Below are 17509 nucleotides of genomic sequence, written 5' to 3' on the forward strand. Positions count from 1 at the left end.
AGCAAAAACTTAACTCTGAAATTTTAGATTCAGAAGAACACAATTTGAATAAAGTGTGATTACAAGCCGTAAAAAGGAAATTATTAAACAGTTAACTAGCATAAATACATCTTATTGACTTTCTGAGCGATATATTAGCGTTATCTGTGAAATTCATTGTGTAACTATTTGAAAATGAGGAGGAGAGAGGGGTGAGCCAAATTGGGTACATGGCTATATTGGGTATAGGTACACAAAGAGAAAGATTTCTTTAGATTTAAACAGTTTGTTTGAATATTTCAAAGCATATATTTCTTTGGTTTTAATAAATTTGAAAGAGATTTCTTTAGATTCAACAAAATTTATTAGAAACAAAGAAATATATGCTTTGGAATATTTGAACAAACCGGTTCATTAAATTTAAAGAAATTTTTCTTTCTGTGTACTTTACAAAATTATATTAGTCTATAATAAATTTAAATATCGTAAAACATATAGTGAAAAGGTATATATATATAATATAGAAAACACGTTTTGCGATAAATTTTTCTCTAACAAAAGACGCGGCGACATTATTTTTTCACGTAATTATGTTTAATATGACTAATTCGCAGATGGCGCTGGCATGTACGCTGTTTAAATATTTCGCCGATATCCCCGAGTATTTGTGGACGTCGTAATGTTCTGGAAATGCTATCGCACGTCCATGTTTGTGAATGCATTCGAATACACCGTACGTGTTCGTAGCGCGAGCGAGTGACAAACTGCCGACTACGTTATCGGGCGCTAAATCCATTACGAATGGCGATGATTAATTAATGCGAGGATGACGATTAATTAGTGAATCGTACACATGTGGCATACATTAAAGGTCGTGTTATGTAAACGATGCCCCTTTAATGAGAAAGGAGAGAAAAAAAAATTTTCCGTAGATTGAGTAATTATTTTATACGTAAGTCAATGAATTCGAATGAAGGTTGAAAAATATGAGGAATTTCGACGTTGCTTCATTAAAAACTGAATTATTACGAGTTCCCTTCTTTTTTTTTTTTTTAATAACGTCGCGATGAAAGTAATCGCGTGTCGGGAGGATTTGCGCGTTATTACGCCGCGAGAAATCGATTTCGCAATAACCGCAGGCGATGCGAAATCGTTTCATCTTGTGTATGGCGTGGGCGCCGTCGTTCGCGATTTTACACAGTCGAGCAGCCGCGAAAGAGTCGTCGATAAAGTGTCAAACCGCTCGAGGCGCGCCAAGAACTTCTCAACAACCTGTATTTTGTTCCCGTCAGCCGTGGGCTTCGCTGATGACATACGTATATCCAGCTCCTGCCGCAGCTCTCCCTTTTTCGGGATTTTCTTAGCTCTTCTACCCCAGTACGTAGACTGGCTTAGGCGCGCTTGAAGATTTTCACTCGGACAATCGGAGAATTCACCACGAGATCGGCGCGTCATGAGAAATCAAGGTTGCTTCTTTCTCTCGGAAACGACGTCTTCCGGTCACATGCTGTGAAATCAAAGAGAACAAGGAGAATGTTCCATTAGCACAGCATGAGTTTTTAATTTATATAATTTAATGTTAATAATATGATCGCAAAGTTATAATTTATTCTTTAATTGAAGCACGCACAAGGGAATTATTCTTTCTGCATTAATAACGAATGATCAAACTTTAAATCTGTTTAAAAATTTATTGTAATAGGACAGTTAAATTCAATATTAGTTATTAATGCATGTTTTATTAATATTGCATTAATTGAATATATTAATAGGTAAAATTGGTAAAATATTAATAGGTAAGTGTTATTTAATAATTTACGATTGCGCGTGGAAATTCCACCTAACGTAAATGTGACAAAGTACACATTGACGTAACATATCGCGCGGAACTGGTTATTCATGTTACGCGGCGGATACTGATGAAGACGTCGTATCTTACGGTTATGGTGATACCACAGTAAATTACGCGGCAAACGAGTAAAACCCGGATACTGTACGGGAAATTTGTGGAAGGTAGACCATGTGTCAAGTGCATTCCGTGCCGGATTAATTATTAAAGGCGTTTTGCTGCGGCGCAACGATCCAGTCTACCTCACCACTGCGTTACACTCGATCAATCACAACGCGCGTCTTCTGTCGAGTTATTGCACGGTAAATACAATTAATTAATGTAATTCTCCGAGTGACTTTATTGCAGCGTGTGCAAAAATATCGCGCGATAAGATTAATATTGAAAAGTGTAATTAGTATAATATTATTACGTTATTATACAGAAAAAAAAAAAAAATTACTACAATATTACAATAATATTCTGTACGGTTGGAAGAGGAATATATGTGAATTTAAAATATATTGACATAATTATTAAAATATGGCCATTTATATGATTTTATCAACTCATTATAAATAATATTTAGTTAGAATTCTCATATATATGGTTGTCTCAATTTCGGATCACTTCTTGAAGGATTATTGTTGTCTCTCTAATGTAGTCAATTATACAGAACAAATAGTATAATTGAGAGATCTATAGAATACAGTTGTAAGACAATAGTACTGAGAGTTCAGTTTTATTGTAATAATCGAATACAGAAGTATTCTAGTATTACCATCAACTCACAAAAAATTTTTGTATAAAACAGAGTGTGTTATATTATGATTCTTATTGTACATATTATTTAAATTTTAGTCTGTCAAAATGTCTGTAGTATGCCAACAGATTGGAACTATTACTGCTGTAATGTTAACAATAATAATCTCTTAATGGTAACCTTGTATTTATAGTTTTAGTTGAATAAATTATAATAATGTTAAATTTTAATGTAACAAAATATCAAGATATGGATAACAAAAATAAAACTTTTTACATTTGCTTGATTATATATATAGTGATAATAGCTAATAGCTATAACTTTTATTGTTAAAACAATATACTATAAATATATACAATTGGCATCAAAAATGACTATGAATAGTTTAATTATAATTGCAACTATTTTTTCTTTCACTGATACAACAATTGCATTCAATTGAAGCAACCATATAGATTATTTCTCTCTCTCTCTCTCTCTCTCCCCTCCTCTCCTCTCCTCTTCTGTCCTCTCTGAATAATTGAAAAATAACATTTTATATAACTCTGTTATGACACTCCTAATTTTTTCTCTCTGATATTATTATCAATATAAATTGTTTTTTATTCAATCCGTGTTGCAATCGCTTCTGCCGGGCTTACTCTTCCACTCCTTACCGTTCGAAAACGCACACTGCGATGTTTTATCACGAAAATATGTATCCGTAATTTCCTCATCCCTCTTGCGTTTATTCGGCGGATTAACGTCGACGTAAATTGACGAGGTGAGCGAGTAAACCAAGTACGCGGTTATCAGGTATCTGCAGAATCATCACTCGGATCCGGGGTGGGAGGACCGGCGGGCGATCGACCTGACGCTGATACACCCTGTGTAAAATGGAAATCCGCGCTTTCTACTTCTTTCAACAATGGCGGATGTGACATTAATAGAGCGGCGGGGATTTAGAGGAAATCCTTTTCTCCAAATCCCCGCTGGCTAATGGTACCGTCCCTTCACGGGATTCCGATTTCTGATCGGATTCTGAAATGTTTTCTCCATCCAACCCCCCCCCCCCCTCCCGCCAGCAGCCACCGCGCGTCGGTCGTTCTCGGGGCGTATAGATGTGCGGCTCGTCGTCGATGGAAAACGTCGTCTCGCGGAGCGCCCAGGATTTATATTCTATGCACGGAATATGCGTTACTGTTGTGCAAAACCCGTAAACACGACGGCGGAGTGCAAGAAGTGATTTTACGTTCCCCGCGCCGACGGCTTCCGAAGGCGCGGTGCTATCACCGTACACCACCGCGAGCGACGTGTTTGACAATCTCGACGGGAATGTATCTCGGAGGAGGAAGATTCGGATTGGTCTCGCCATTTCTCAGAGAGTTTTGTTTAACCTGCCGCCATCCGCGCCGAATACTGGCGTCACGTTCATCGTGTTTCTTTCTTTCTTTCTTTTTTGCGATGATGAGGCAGCAACTAAAAGCAACCCGTATATTATAATATCCGTTTGCGCGTTTATTAAGTTTGTTTGTAAATTTCGCGTTGGACATGTGCCAGCTGTTGCACCAGTCTATTTAATAATTTTCAGGTCTGTAATTTTTACGCGTGTTTACTTTGTTTACGCGCACGTATTTCTCGAAATATTTCAAAGGATATAAAATATACCCGCTTTTTTCCTCACTTTTAGATAAATAATATTTGAGAGACGACACGATGATGACTTACATGCCCACGGTCCGTTCATCTGCCGTGTGATCACCGTATAGAAAGTAAAAAAAAAGAAGAAGAAGAGGAAAAAACAATTCGCAGCGATCACGTGGAGATTGAGGGAATCCGAGTGCGGCCGGACGGCGCTCTCATTTAATTTCGCTTCCCATTCGCGACCTTACCCTTCACGATCTCACCCTCATAAAAATAAAACGGTGAAAATCGCCCGCCAAAAGATTATTCCGGCTTACGTAATACGCACGTCGTATCAACGTCGCGTAGCTCAATAAAGTCGCGCCGTAAAAAAAGTTCATTCACCGAATAGACACTAGCTGGACGTAAGTAATTGGCCGGCCGGCCAAACCGGATCTATCGGTTGCCTGACGAAACCTCCCTCGTCGCTGAGTATGCGTGTGCATGTGTACGTGTGTAACATCGTTTTTCCCCGCGTGCCATTCAGATCCGGCTTGGTTCCTTATTCCGTTCGTCGCCGCCGCGGTCTCGATACACGCTCGTGCGCGCGCACACGCACACATGTATGCTCACGTACACACGTCCATCCCGGAATTTCACCCTCGGGATATTTTTCTCCCCCGTCACGTCCAGCGAGCTGCGCAACGCAACGTCGCGTCTTTGTGCAGTTTTGTGCAGTTTTCCTTCTTTCGCCGCGGCGTTTCTTCCTACTCTCTTTTTCCTCTCGCCCCCCTCCTCCCCCCTCCCCGCGCGATCGCTGTTCTCCCATTCTCTTCTCTTCTCGATCTTCTCGGCTCGTTCCTTTGTTGCCTTCTGCTCCTTCGGGTTTGCCAACGACAGAGCTTTTTTTGCCCTCTCTCACGTCTCGTTTCCGTCTCGCAACATCGCGAGCTGGATCCAGCGGGAGTGTTTCAAAGGTCTCGCCGACGTCCTCAAAATATGCTATCTTCTCTCATTTTTCCGACTCGATTTTTTCTTAGAAGTGGATTTATTCGAGGCGAGGCGTTAACTGGAAATTTTGCAGAACAACAGAAATCGTTTAAGGCACCGAGCCATACTTTTAATTATTTTCCGGAGAAAATAATTAAGGAATTAAAATTTCAGATTACAAACTTTTACTGTTCATTCATCACTGTGCGTTACTTTTTTAAATTACTTTCTGTTCTGTTTCAATCAATTCTATTAACATACTTTATATTTCAACGGCTAGCACAGCTCAAATCTAGTATAAACTCGGCAATATAGTGTACAATACTATGAAAAAGATTTTTTATTATTTTACTATTATTTACGAGCAATATATTTAAGAGAAGTTAATAAAAATATAATCGTATTATTTTAAATAGGAAAATTTGCATTATTAACTCGAAATAAAATAAATGAGAAAATTTGCTTACTTGCAAAAAGAATTTCACGGATAACGCGTTGCGCTGGGGTCTGAAATATCTTCGACTAATTTTACGGACACACTTTTACACAACCTAGCGACAAAATGCCTGTTTCTGCTGCTACATTTATTGTTATTGAAGAGACTCCTAATATTTTCTTTTTAAGGTTGTCACACAGTGTTTATTAATTCCATCTCAATGGTGGAGTTTTGAAATTTAATTGAGGACTGGAGAATTCCTCAATGTGTTCCTAAAATTAATCTTGAAATATACAGAAGAGAAAGAGGATCCTTCCCATTTTAAAGTAACTTTAAATATTTTCTTTCTTACGATTTCTCTCTGCGCTTTTAATGAAATTTTGTCTTAAAATAGTCTCGATCCAGCTTCTCCCCGAACTTTCTGCAATATATCTGAATTAAATATCTCGCAACAATTCCTTTTACCATTTTACAAACCTCCACTTCGAGGACATGCATCGTGGGGTTAATTTGGATTTAATTCCCCGTTTTCTTCCCCTCGCGCGCGTTTGTTCTTTTTCACTCTCGCGATAACGCTCCGCTCCTTTTGCGGCTTAGAAAACTGGATATTTACGTCCTACTGCGTCCTCCGCGAGTCGACCCCTTCTTTCGAAAGGAAACGAAATAAAGAGTTTCCGCTCGGTTCCTTCGCAGCTCGTCCGGCTCCTTTCCGACGTTCCTGCACGCTCTATGAACTTGGCGCTTATTACATCAGCGATTTTCCCTCGAACCGTCGACGTCACGGGTATCCCTTTGTCGGTGGATCCTTATTTGCGACATGCGGAAAAAAGACGGGATTGGCGTTAACTAAGAGATCCTTTCCATGCGTTTGCACTGTGTTTATCGAGACGGGAGCTGACGGACAAAGGGAAATTCACAAATAAATGTACCTTTGGTGTTCACTGAATCGGAATCGATGTCAGTCGTTTTGTTGTCCGTGTCTTATCGCGGAATAAAGTTATGTAAAATACAAATTTAATCGAAATTTTTTTTCCTGCTTAATCCTTGAGGTCCAATCACGGCTATTTCGTGTCTGATTGATCTTTACTCTTAAAAATTTCTCAAAGTTTTAAAGGTAATTATACTACGCTGAGAAAAAGAAGTTGTTGATTTGATAAAATTTTTCAACTTGATTAAATTTCTTTAATTTGGCTATTTGTGTATTTCAGTCAAATATATAAATACTCAAATTAAAGTTCAAATATTTAAGTTAATTGCATAAATACTTGAACTGAAGATATTTAATCTAGTTGAAAAGTTTAGTCAATTTAACATTTTTTTCTTAGTATACGTTTTAGGTTTTTTCAAAAACTAAAAAAAGCACAGATATTCATTTTAGAAGTTTTCATGAATTTTTTAAATTTGTATATAAGACATCAAAAAGTGAAGACTATTATTGGGGTAGTAAGATGCTTTTTTTCATATTATAACGGTTATGAAAAAATCCTGATAATTTCTTGTGTTCTTATTCTCAGAATCGCACCAATATTTAACGTAAATTCAGATAGAGTAGATTCCGTTCTTTAGGTAGTGCGAATCGAATCAGTTTTGTTTGGTCCGTATACGAAGGCTAAACAAAATGAATTAAATAGATAAAATAAATTAAACTCATGAACTGAAGAGCTTCCGATGGCACTTTGTTGATAAAAATGGGGATTTCGTACTTGGCTTACAATGCTTCCACTTTTACATGTCGAGAATTTCTTTTACTCTAAAAGTATAACTCGCGAAAGGTAATCGCGCGTAAGCATTGAAATGCAAGAATTTAATCGAGTCTACTGCTCGAGTAACGCTCTATTTATCCCGCAATAATGGGGTGGAGGGGGGGGGGAGCGGAAGTATATCCGCTTGCCGCTGGTTGGGCTTCATAATTACGCAATGCGCCGGATAGTCTCGGACTAAACTTTCTTTCCCCGTGAAGTTTACGAAGAGAGAAATCTTGATTACTTCTCGTTTCCTCATTGCGAGAAATTGTGCTTTGACGCGCTGCGTGCTCTTTAATCGAGTGCTTATCGTAAAATTAATATTGGAGTAATACCGTAAACTCTGGGGGTACCTGGCTGGTAGAGAGCTCGATAAAAGAAAGACTCTGCTTTAAGACATTATAAACAAAGATATATAACAAGGTATAACAGGCTTATTATAATATGTTTTTGGATCTTCCACACTGAGAGAAAAGTGTCTATTTGCAACTATAATTGCATAGTAAAATAATTATAGTTGCAAATATCATTTTTATTATTGCTATAATGTTAGTGTAAATAACCATATATGTATAGTTGTGCTAAACAGGGTAAAAATTTTACTATAAACTAAAAAGTTTACTATAAATTATAATAATTTCTACCATACATATTCTACCATACATAAATCACAATTATGGCACGTTTAACCATACATATGGTTGTATGAACGAATGCTATAGTTATTGTAACAATAATATAGTGTTAAGTTAAACATAATTTATATTGTTAATTTAACTATAAAAATATCGTTACGACCAAAAATAACTATAAATTAAGGTTAATGCAATTATTTTTTTCTCTCAGTGCAATAAAATTCTGTAGTATCCTACGAAAAGACACTGAAGATTACAATTACAATTGCGTAAAGTAATCTGTAAAAATAACAATTTACACCTTTGTTTTTATTTTTTTTTCTTTTTATTGGTCTTTTTCATGTCGCATTAAAATTATAAAATGTGTTGCCTCGATCCTAAAGTTGTTGACGTATACGCGCAAGTTCGCGGAGGGATTATTACGCGATGCAGAGAAATAGGGCAACGGTGCCGATATCATACAAAAGTATCTTCTTCCCGTCATTCACGCTTTATTTAGCAAAGTACAAAAAGGGACGCGCGAGAGCCCCAGAGTCGAGATACGTTCCACGCGCTCTCGGTACGCGCCCTATAATTATATCGGGTGGAATGCCCCGCGATGAACTTCGTGAGCTTTACGAGGACGAAATGATCGTCGCAATTTCTCGCTTGGTCGTTAGCGCGCAAGACGCCGCGATGCGACGACGTCGCGAGGTCCAACGACAGACCCTGTGGAAAAATACGATGGTACCGTAAAGCTGACAAGATATACACGCGTAACATCTACAATAATTTTCTGTGTCGAGTTTTCATCGACTTCATTTGCGCTAAAGCACAAGGGACGAGGAGAAAAAAAAAACGGAGAACTCGCCACGAGTCTCTCTGCACTTTAGTGCACGCATCGAGAATGCACTTTGTGACATGGATGAAATGAAAAAAAAGAGCGCTTTTTTTTTACCCTTGTAAATTTACGTTCCGTCTAATAATGACACTAAACTTATTACATGTCGTATGTTCACGTTTCTGCAGCAGCGTTTACTGCGTCAGAATTATGAAAAAAAAATTATGAAATTGAATTGCTTATATCTTTACTCTAAGTATTCACGGAGAGAAGATAGACAAGATTTTATAATATAACGAAGTACTTATTTTTCTGAAAGTATAGTTATAATTTTTATGCCTTACCATTAAATCAAGTTTAACATTTATAACTACGCAGATTTTGATGATGTAACAAAGGAATTACAATTTTGAGAAAACAATTACAATTGCTTTCGGACATAATTTTTTTGTCATTATTAAATCAATTTAGTTATAAATGCTTAGTTATAAATGTTATTTTTGCACAATAAGCTGTACGCTGAGAAAAAACGTGTCGAAATATTAGCTAAATGTTGCTTGTGACGTTTCTTTGACGTACGTTGTGCAAAATTTATAATTGTGATGACAAAATATATTTTTTCATGAAATACATCTCGTTTGTCTCGTTTTTTATATTAATCGGTTTATTTATTAGAAAAAAAAACTTTATTTTGCTGTATCTAAATGTTTTATTTTATTGAAACAAATTAATATATCATAAATAAATTATAAGCAACTTTTTCTCGGTGTGGCTTACGGTGTATTAACCAACTTATTTCTCTTTGTGATTTTTTTTTTATAAATATGATACACATGAATTTAATAATGTATTAACAAATTCTTTTATACATCCGCTGCATTACAGAGGAAGTATTCAGCTCGAACAAGGCTCTCTGGTTTTCTCCGAGCGGCACTAAATTGGTCTTTGGCTATTTCGATGACTCGAGCACTCCTGTTATGACCATACCATTTTACGGATATCCTGGAAGCTTAACTTTCCAATACACGTCGGCGATACCGATTCACTACCCTAAAGTAAGTATTATGACGCTTATCCCACTGCCTCATTGTTTTCATCGTGTACAACAAAGAAATATTTTCTCTTGCACATTACTATATTTTTAATTTATCTACTGTTTATCCATCTTTATTAACATTTTTATCGAAAAATTTGAAAAATCAGAACTTAAAAAAATGACAATCGGGAGAAAATTTAATTTAGCTTAATTTAGTTTATTCGAAAATTTTAATATAGACATATCTCTTGTTTTACGATGTACACGAATTAATTGTAAAATAGATTTCACAATTAATTTTTGACGTGCAAAATGTTTAATTGAAAAATTTGTTATGAAATAAAACAATAGCTCGAAAATATTATTTTGATTTTAAATACATTTAAAAATCTAGATATTTTTAGATTTAAAACAAACTTTTACATGCAGAAAATATATTTTATAATCGCATAATATTTTCTGCGTGTAAAAGTTGTGTAATATGCATAAAAAATCTGCCTGTAGTACGTTTCTTGTATATTTTACGTTTTTAATATGCGCTGTTTTTTAATTGATTGTCTCCCTGCATGAAAAGGCGTTTGCGCATATGAGAGAAATGAAATTTTTCGTGGGGAAAACATAATGTCACTTTAAAAGGCAGCGATTCCGAGCGTTAGAAAACGTCTCTCAGAAACGTCTCTCTTACTTTGTCTTTTCGCGAATCCTCGTGTCGCGCCGTCCGCGCTGCGCCGCCCGAGATATGAAAAGCCATCTAACCGAAGTTTACATCCTGAAAAGGTGAGAGTAGCGTGAGCATGGCACTTTTGCATTTTTCAATGTCTTTTTATGACTCGCGATTGATGCCGTCGCAAAAAGTCGTGACGTAACGTGGAAAACTATTCAACGTGCAACTTATGAATGACATCTTTGTCTTCATACAACAATCCGTAAGATGGAAGATCGCTCGGAAGAATTAATGACTTATTTAAACAAATAAGTCTCAGGAATGACATTTAACACGAGCACCAAAATTTCCATTTATATATTTAAATATTTTTATCTATCACTCATTGACAGAGTTACATTCTCTTTTTCACATTATTATTTTGTTTACAGGAATATTAGAAATTATCAATACGAAAATTAAATACGTTATTTATTTGGTGTACTGTAAAAATAATTATAAATTTATTAACCATACAGGAAAAAGCTAATACCGACAGAAGTCTCTTAAAGCGATATCCCGTTATTTTTCGGAAAATAAGCATTACACAGATTACACTTTATTAATGCTGACAAAAACACAATCTATATGGAGAATTAAAGAAGTAAAATTTATAATTCATATATTAACTTTTTTTATATAAAATTTATTAAAAACAAATTCTTCAAAAGCAAGAATAAAATTTACACAATTTTTTAAAAACCATTCTACATTATATCCCAAATTTTTTTGTTTTTCTTTTTATTATTTTTTTCTATAACACTGTATTAAACACAAAATTGAAGCACAGCCGAAATCGACACATTTATCGATAATACAAGCTGCAACTTGTCTTTATTTTTAACTTGTGTTTGTATAGATGATATATATGAAAGGAAGAAAAAAGGAAAAGGTGAAAAGGAAAATAGTATTACTATCTATATCGGTTTTGAGGATCATTTTATATATTTTTGCTTACATTACGAAAAGTTAAACCATATCAAAATTTAAACCGACGCGATTGTTATAAACACTCTTTAGTTTATAGTTATATTTCCAAAGTTTTATTTATAGTTTTCGTTTAAGAAATACAATCCGAAAATATCAGTACCGGCGAGCTTTTTCTATGTATTTTTTTTTAATTGTAAAAAAGTTTTTTGAGATATAAAAATCGATGGAAGCTTTCATGATGGGAAACTTCGTGATGATTTCACGACGGCGAGAAATTAAATAACGAGAATCGCGTTATCTCCCAAAGGCGGCTGCGACGGTAATCATATTATTTTTCCGATACACCAAACGCACAATCGGTTGAACGGCGAAATGGAGACCATACCGGTTATGACAAATGCGCCCCCGCGAGTTTTTTTTGCCGCTTCGCGTGCACTCGAATAAAGTTCACGTCGAATCGATTTCCATTTCAGAGAGCGCGATTGAATTCAAAGTTTGACGTGCAGTTTTACTTCGAGTGCCACCGTCACTTTTTCAAAGATGCGATTCTGTAAATATATAAACTTTATAGATTAAAGTCACGGTCTCGTCAGCTGGGTGATTCATTTTGCTCGATGCACAAACTGCCATTCTGTCATTTCTCCCGGGTACATTTATCTGGATTTCTTTCACGGCCGCATTGTGCTTTAAAGCTCACGCTTTAAGCGACATTTTAACAGAGAAATGGCATAAATTTCATTTACCTAAGTTCTGTCGATTTTACTTTATTCGCGCGATGGCCGTAATATATGGAATTGTCATTAATATCCGTTTCCGCCAAAGCGGAAATGTATTGCGAAAAAGATGGGTTTGTTTTATAAATATTTACATTCGCGCGAAATTTCGAATTCCCCTGAAATTATAATAAAATGTAAATACGACCGAGCTAGTCGAATAATTTTATGATTCGAAAATGGGTTGTTATGTGCTGAATCGAAATAGCTCGTGACATAAATTCGCCGTTTGTGCTGGAAAGTGCTGTTATTATCGACAAAGGCATTAAATGCGAGGAATAAAAGCGAAATTTGCATCCATTTCAAAAATCCTGCATTTTGTCGAAATGACGTTATAAAATCCTTTTTAATTGTTGAATAATAAACAATAAAATTGTAAATTTACGTAGTTGACAATATATTGTATGTATACATATACGTATGTAGTTTACAAAAATGAACCAATATTGAATAAAACAAATATTTTGCGTAAAATCGTTTAATTAGAATTACATATATGAAACAGAATACTAATGCAACTTGAACGATATAATGTTTTTGTAATTCAAAGAATAACGCAATTAGAATTTTTACGAAACTTTATTCTGAAAATTAATAATTAAATTTGTTAGCAAAGAACGTTTATTCAATAATGAAGTTTTCATGTCGTTCGTGTCATTAACGTCACTTGCTACTGTCTCTGAGAAAGTTAGGTTCTCGTAGAACACGAGAAATTTCTAGAATTTACTAAAACGAAATCAAGAGTCATCCTTAAGCTACGAGCAAACAGTTGAAGCGCGATTCAAGCGGCACTGCATTACTTTTTGATGAAGCAAGAGGTCCGACTCTATATATACGTCAGCAAATTAATATTAGGAGAATATCGCAAAGTCAAACAAACGAATAAACGCTGCGCGAACAGCAATTACGGCGCGTCGCATCTCTGGATTAAATAAGATTGTCATTAAAACTTTCGATATTAAGACAGGATTTTCAAATGCTCTTATAGTAATCAGTGAAGCCGTGGCAAACACAGAGAATCGAAGATTTATGTTTCCAATTTCATTAAAACACTTTCGCGCAAACAGTCTTGCAAACAATCTCACGCATTTCGCAAGGAAATAGCATTTCTTGCAAATATACATTGTATATCTAATCTTTATGTTTATTGCAAAATTATTTACTCCATAATTCTGTCGTCCGAAGTTAAAACGTCATAGTTTACTTTACAACAAAAGAAACCTTAACTTTTACCCTAAATCTTACGAAAGACTTGCTAAGTATCAAATTTTGTTTTTAGTGAAATCTTGTGTGCATATATAAGATAAACTTAATAGATAATATCAGGATGGAAAAACGACTTTAAGGGATAAGCCGTCCTTATAAATAAAGTTTTCAGTTTTTTATTATATCTCAACAATTATTTAAGATATAAAAATTTATAATAAAATTTTCTATTTGTCTATTCAATATTATTAAAAAAAAAAATACTTTTTCTCTGCAGCGAAATTGTATGACTAAAAATAATTACTTTTTAAAAACATAAAAAATTATTCAAGATATGAAAAATGCTTTATACATATTTTAAACATTAAAATTGTTTCCATTTATCTGTATCAAAGAAAAAAATGTTTCTTAAAAATAATGTCTAAAAATTTTCTAAAATTTGAGAAAATAATTATTTGAAAAAACTTTTTAATATTTTTAAAAATTATTTTTTTATATTAACATGAATAAATAGAGATAATTTTACTGTAAATTTTTGTATAAAACATTTTTTATATCTTGAGTAATTTTTAAGATATAATAAAAAACTAAAAAAAAACGCTTTGTTTTTAAGAAGTAATTTCACTCCTTAAAACTGCTTTCTAATTGATATTTTCTAAATCCATCTATTTACCTAATCTAGATGTATGACTACAAAGTTTCATTGAAATCAGAATTTGACACTTTGCGAGATTGACTTGTATAAGACTTTTTTTAAATAATAAATAGGAAAAGGAATGTGTTTTATATACAAATAATATCTTTGGGCAATGAATATGTCTCACTTGTCGAGTCGATTGGACCGGATACTATTCTTTATTAATACTTTGCACGCTTTTCTACGTCCATCATCCCGCAACTTTTCCATTTGTTATATTCGATGTCGATCCATCTTCACAAAATCCGTCTTTCTGTTTCAGAGCGGCACGACGAATCCAACAGTCAAACTATTTTGCGTCGATCTCGAAATGGTGGTGCAGGGTAACGTGACTTTGGTGGAGATCGAACATCCGCCGGAGCTGTCTGCGTCCGAGAGGATCCTGTCGGCGGTGGACTTTCCCACGGACAGCCTCGTGTACGCGACTTGGATGAACCGGGTGCAGAACAGGGCGTATTTCCAGCTCTGCGATGTCGGCAGTCTGCTGCCAAATTGCACGACAGTAGGTATTTCTTCATCTTCGCGCGCGAGAGACAATTTTACCGGAGCGTCCGAGCGGGGACTCGTTTGATAACGCTCTTTATGGAAACTCTGTTCTCTCTTTCTCTCTTTCTCTCTCTCTCTTTGTATCTCTTGTTCTCTTTCTCCAAGCTTTCATGAATCTTAATTTAGGCGAGCGCTCTTCCTTTAGTCGGGCAATAGTATTTTAATTAGTGCGCGCTCGCCCGCGGGCTCGGCTAATTCGCAGCAGTTTCGCGCGAGTCTTTCGCGACTGTTCCTCTGGGAACTTTGGCGTTACAAATTCCAAGTATCGGTAAAGATTTCGCATTACAAAATTCTCTACGATAAATTTAATCTAGCCTTAGAACTGTGAAATTAACTTTGTATCGCGAGAAATAATTTTCTCATGGAGTAATTTTTTTTTCACGTCAAACATGTGAATGGAAATGCTTATTCGAGGAAGAAAAGCAGCACTAAGAAGCTGTAATTATGACTACTCGTGCATTTTTTTTTTATGTTAAAGGGAGAAAGTAAAGCGATATTTCTTGAACGAACTGAATTGCTTTACTAATACGTTTGTTAAATTTTGACTTGTAGACTTTTGCGAAGAGCACACTCGTCGATTTAATTCTTTGTGAAGATAGGAGAGAGTTGCGTACCGGTTAAATTGTACTAATATTTTATAATTTCATTTAATATAAGCGACATTCAGTGAGAAATAAGTAAAAACTGAATAATATAGACAAAAAATTAACATTTATTTTGTACAAGCACTAATAACTTTTTTAAAAAAACACGTATAACTAATGCAAATTTTTGATCAATTTATGTAGGCTGATAATGCAATTATGTAACTTTATACTGAATATTTATATTTTACAAAAGAAAATTTATATTTTACATTCGTTGCATTACAATGATTATCATTTGCAATTATTATAAAGATTAAATCGATATTTTTATAAAATCTATCAAGCTTCCTTGATAATAGTGAAACTAATAATTGATATAAACAAAAATATATCAATAATAATACAAAAATTAATTCAAGCCAGTTTTATTTCGATTTTATTATCTTTTTATTATCGTTATTAATTATTAAATATTTGGTTCTTTTTTGATAAGTTATTAATAAAATAAGTATTAGATAACGATTCTTTATATTTTTAATTATTTCAATTTATTAATTTAATAGTTTTAAAGAGAATACGATTTAAGTGACTGCTTGCTTTTTATATTTTTCTTATTTGTGAAATTGTTAAATATTGCAGTAATAGATACCTGTAACATAAAGCTACAATTTCTAACGCTCATTTGCGTGTAAACTAAATGAGAAATGTAATTAAAAAATAATTTACGTATTTGACAACTCTCCTCTGTACCTGTGTGAATACAGATACAATATTTCTGTAAGATGTTAATAGAGAACCTTCCTTGTGAACGCGACACGACTTAATCACTCTCTAAATTTCTTATAGTTAAATATCACTCTAAATGAGTTGATTCTCACATGAAGCAATAATGGAAATACTGCAACTTCTCAATATTGAAAATCTACTTTTCACAAAAGTGATTGTTTTAACTCAGAACGTGTAAAACGTGTTACTCATTTCAAAGTGAATATTCGCTCGATGAAGTCTTCACTATTTCATCGAGTGAATTTTTCTCTTTTATGTTACGAGTGCAGATTCAGAATATTCACTCATATCATAGGGCTTATAATTTTAAGACCATGTTTTATGGTTTAAGTCTTTGTCTTTAAGTAACGCACAATAACTGTCTTGACACACGCGAGGCACGTTAACGTCGCGAGACAACGAGCCGACTTGTGCCGTAATCTCGGTCTTTGCTGCAAATAAATCTTTCTCAAAACTACGTATCGAGCACGTACACGCGCGAGACAACCGAGCCGACTTGTGCCGCAGTTTCGGTCTTTGCCGCAAACAAGCGCGAACGTGTTTCACACCCGTGCGCATTTCGTGTGTTTTTCACTCTTCGCGAGTGAAAACATTTCACTCGATATTATGTAGATCGAAAATATTTACTACCTAGAGTGAAAATATACTCTACATAATAAAATACGCGTGTTTCACTTCATTTTGCAGAGTTAAAAATTCATAATTCATTCCATAACAAAAAGTAGAGAGAATTAACTCCAAACGAATTGAAAAGTCACTGTAACTCGAGTGATTCGACCAGTCACTCAATTTTCTGAGTGAATTATCACTCTAAGAAATTTAGAGAGTAACTTGACAGCAATTCGCTGACCGGGGAACACTTGATTGCTCCTAGGCGCTCTCGTATGGCGAGACAAACGGCTGGGTAGAGCAATTCGAAGCGCCTATGTTCAGCGAGGACGGTACGTCGTTCCTTCTGATATTACCGCAGAAACAGGACAACGGCAGCGATTGGCGACATGTTATGCTAGTTACGAATGCAACTAGCGGCAGGCCGATCATCACCGCCCTCACCTCTGGCTATTATGTCGTGACGGAGATAGTGTCCTGGGATCGGGAAGACTCGTATCTGTGAGTACGAACGCAATCTGTACCGCAAATTAAATAACGTTCCCAAATTTCTCTCGATACCTTTGGGAACTTGATTTTCGCGCGCAGTTCAACGGACCATTGTTTTGCAGACTATTCTAGTCCTTCTCGATTCTGGTTTTGTTGTACGTCTATTTAGCGACGGTGTGCGAATGTAAATTGTCTCTCTACAGTACAATCGGTGAAGTCAGTAACAATACATTGATTTTCAGTGGTAGACTTATAACTTATCAATCAGTGAAATAAATACACCGATCTTTCAGAGATAATACATTAATTCAAAAGTCGAAGTTACTAAAAGACAATAAATATTTATTAGTTA

At 35.1% G+C, this 17509-nt stretch overlaps 1 protein-coding gene and 1 long non-coding RNA gene across 13 annotated transcripts in view; one reads left to right on the plus strand and one right to left on the minus strand.

The window, feature by feature from the left end:
- The window catches only part of LOC105835192 (venom dipeptidyl peptidase 4), a 401395-nt gene that overhangs the window by 338758 nt on the left and 45128 nt on the right, over window positions 1–17509 (plus strand). For all 12 annotated transcript variants that reach the window (XM_036292846.1, XM_036292835.1, XM_036292837.1 and 9 more), the window contains 3 exons: window positions 9681–9850; window positions 14403–14642; window positions 16934–17169. In XM_036292846.1, the coding sequence (XP_036148739.1) occupies window positions 9681–9850; window positions 14403–14642; window positions 16934–17169 (646 nt within the window). The remainder of the gene's footprint in view (window positions 1–9680; window positions 9851–14402; window positions 14643–16933; window positions 17170–17509) is intronic.
- Window positions 1020–17509, minus strand: part of LOC118647610 — a 33188-nt gene continuing 16698 nt past the window's right edge. Inside the window, exon 2 of the long non-coding RNA XR_004964800.1 lies at window positions 1020–1486. This is a non-coding gene — a long non-coding RNA (uncharacterized LOC118647610). The remainder of the gene's footprint in view (window positions 1487–17509) is intronic.

The sequence above is a fragment of the Monomorium pharaonis genome, chromosome 10 (assembly GCF_013373865.1).
Source record: "Monomorium pharaonis isolate MP-MQ-018 chromosome 10, ASM1337386v2, whole genome shotgun sequence".
NCBI lineage: Eukaryota > Metazoa > Arthropoda > Insecta > Hymenoptera > Formicidae > Monomorium > Monomorium pharaonis.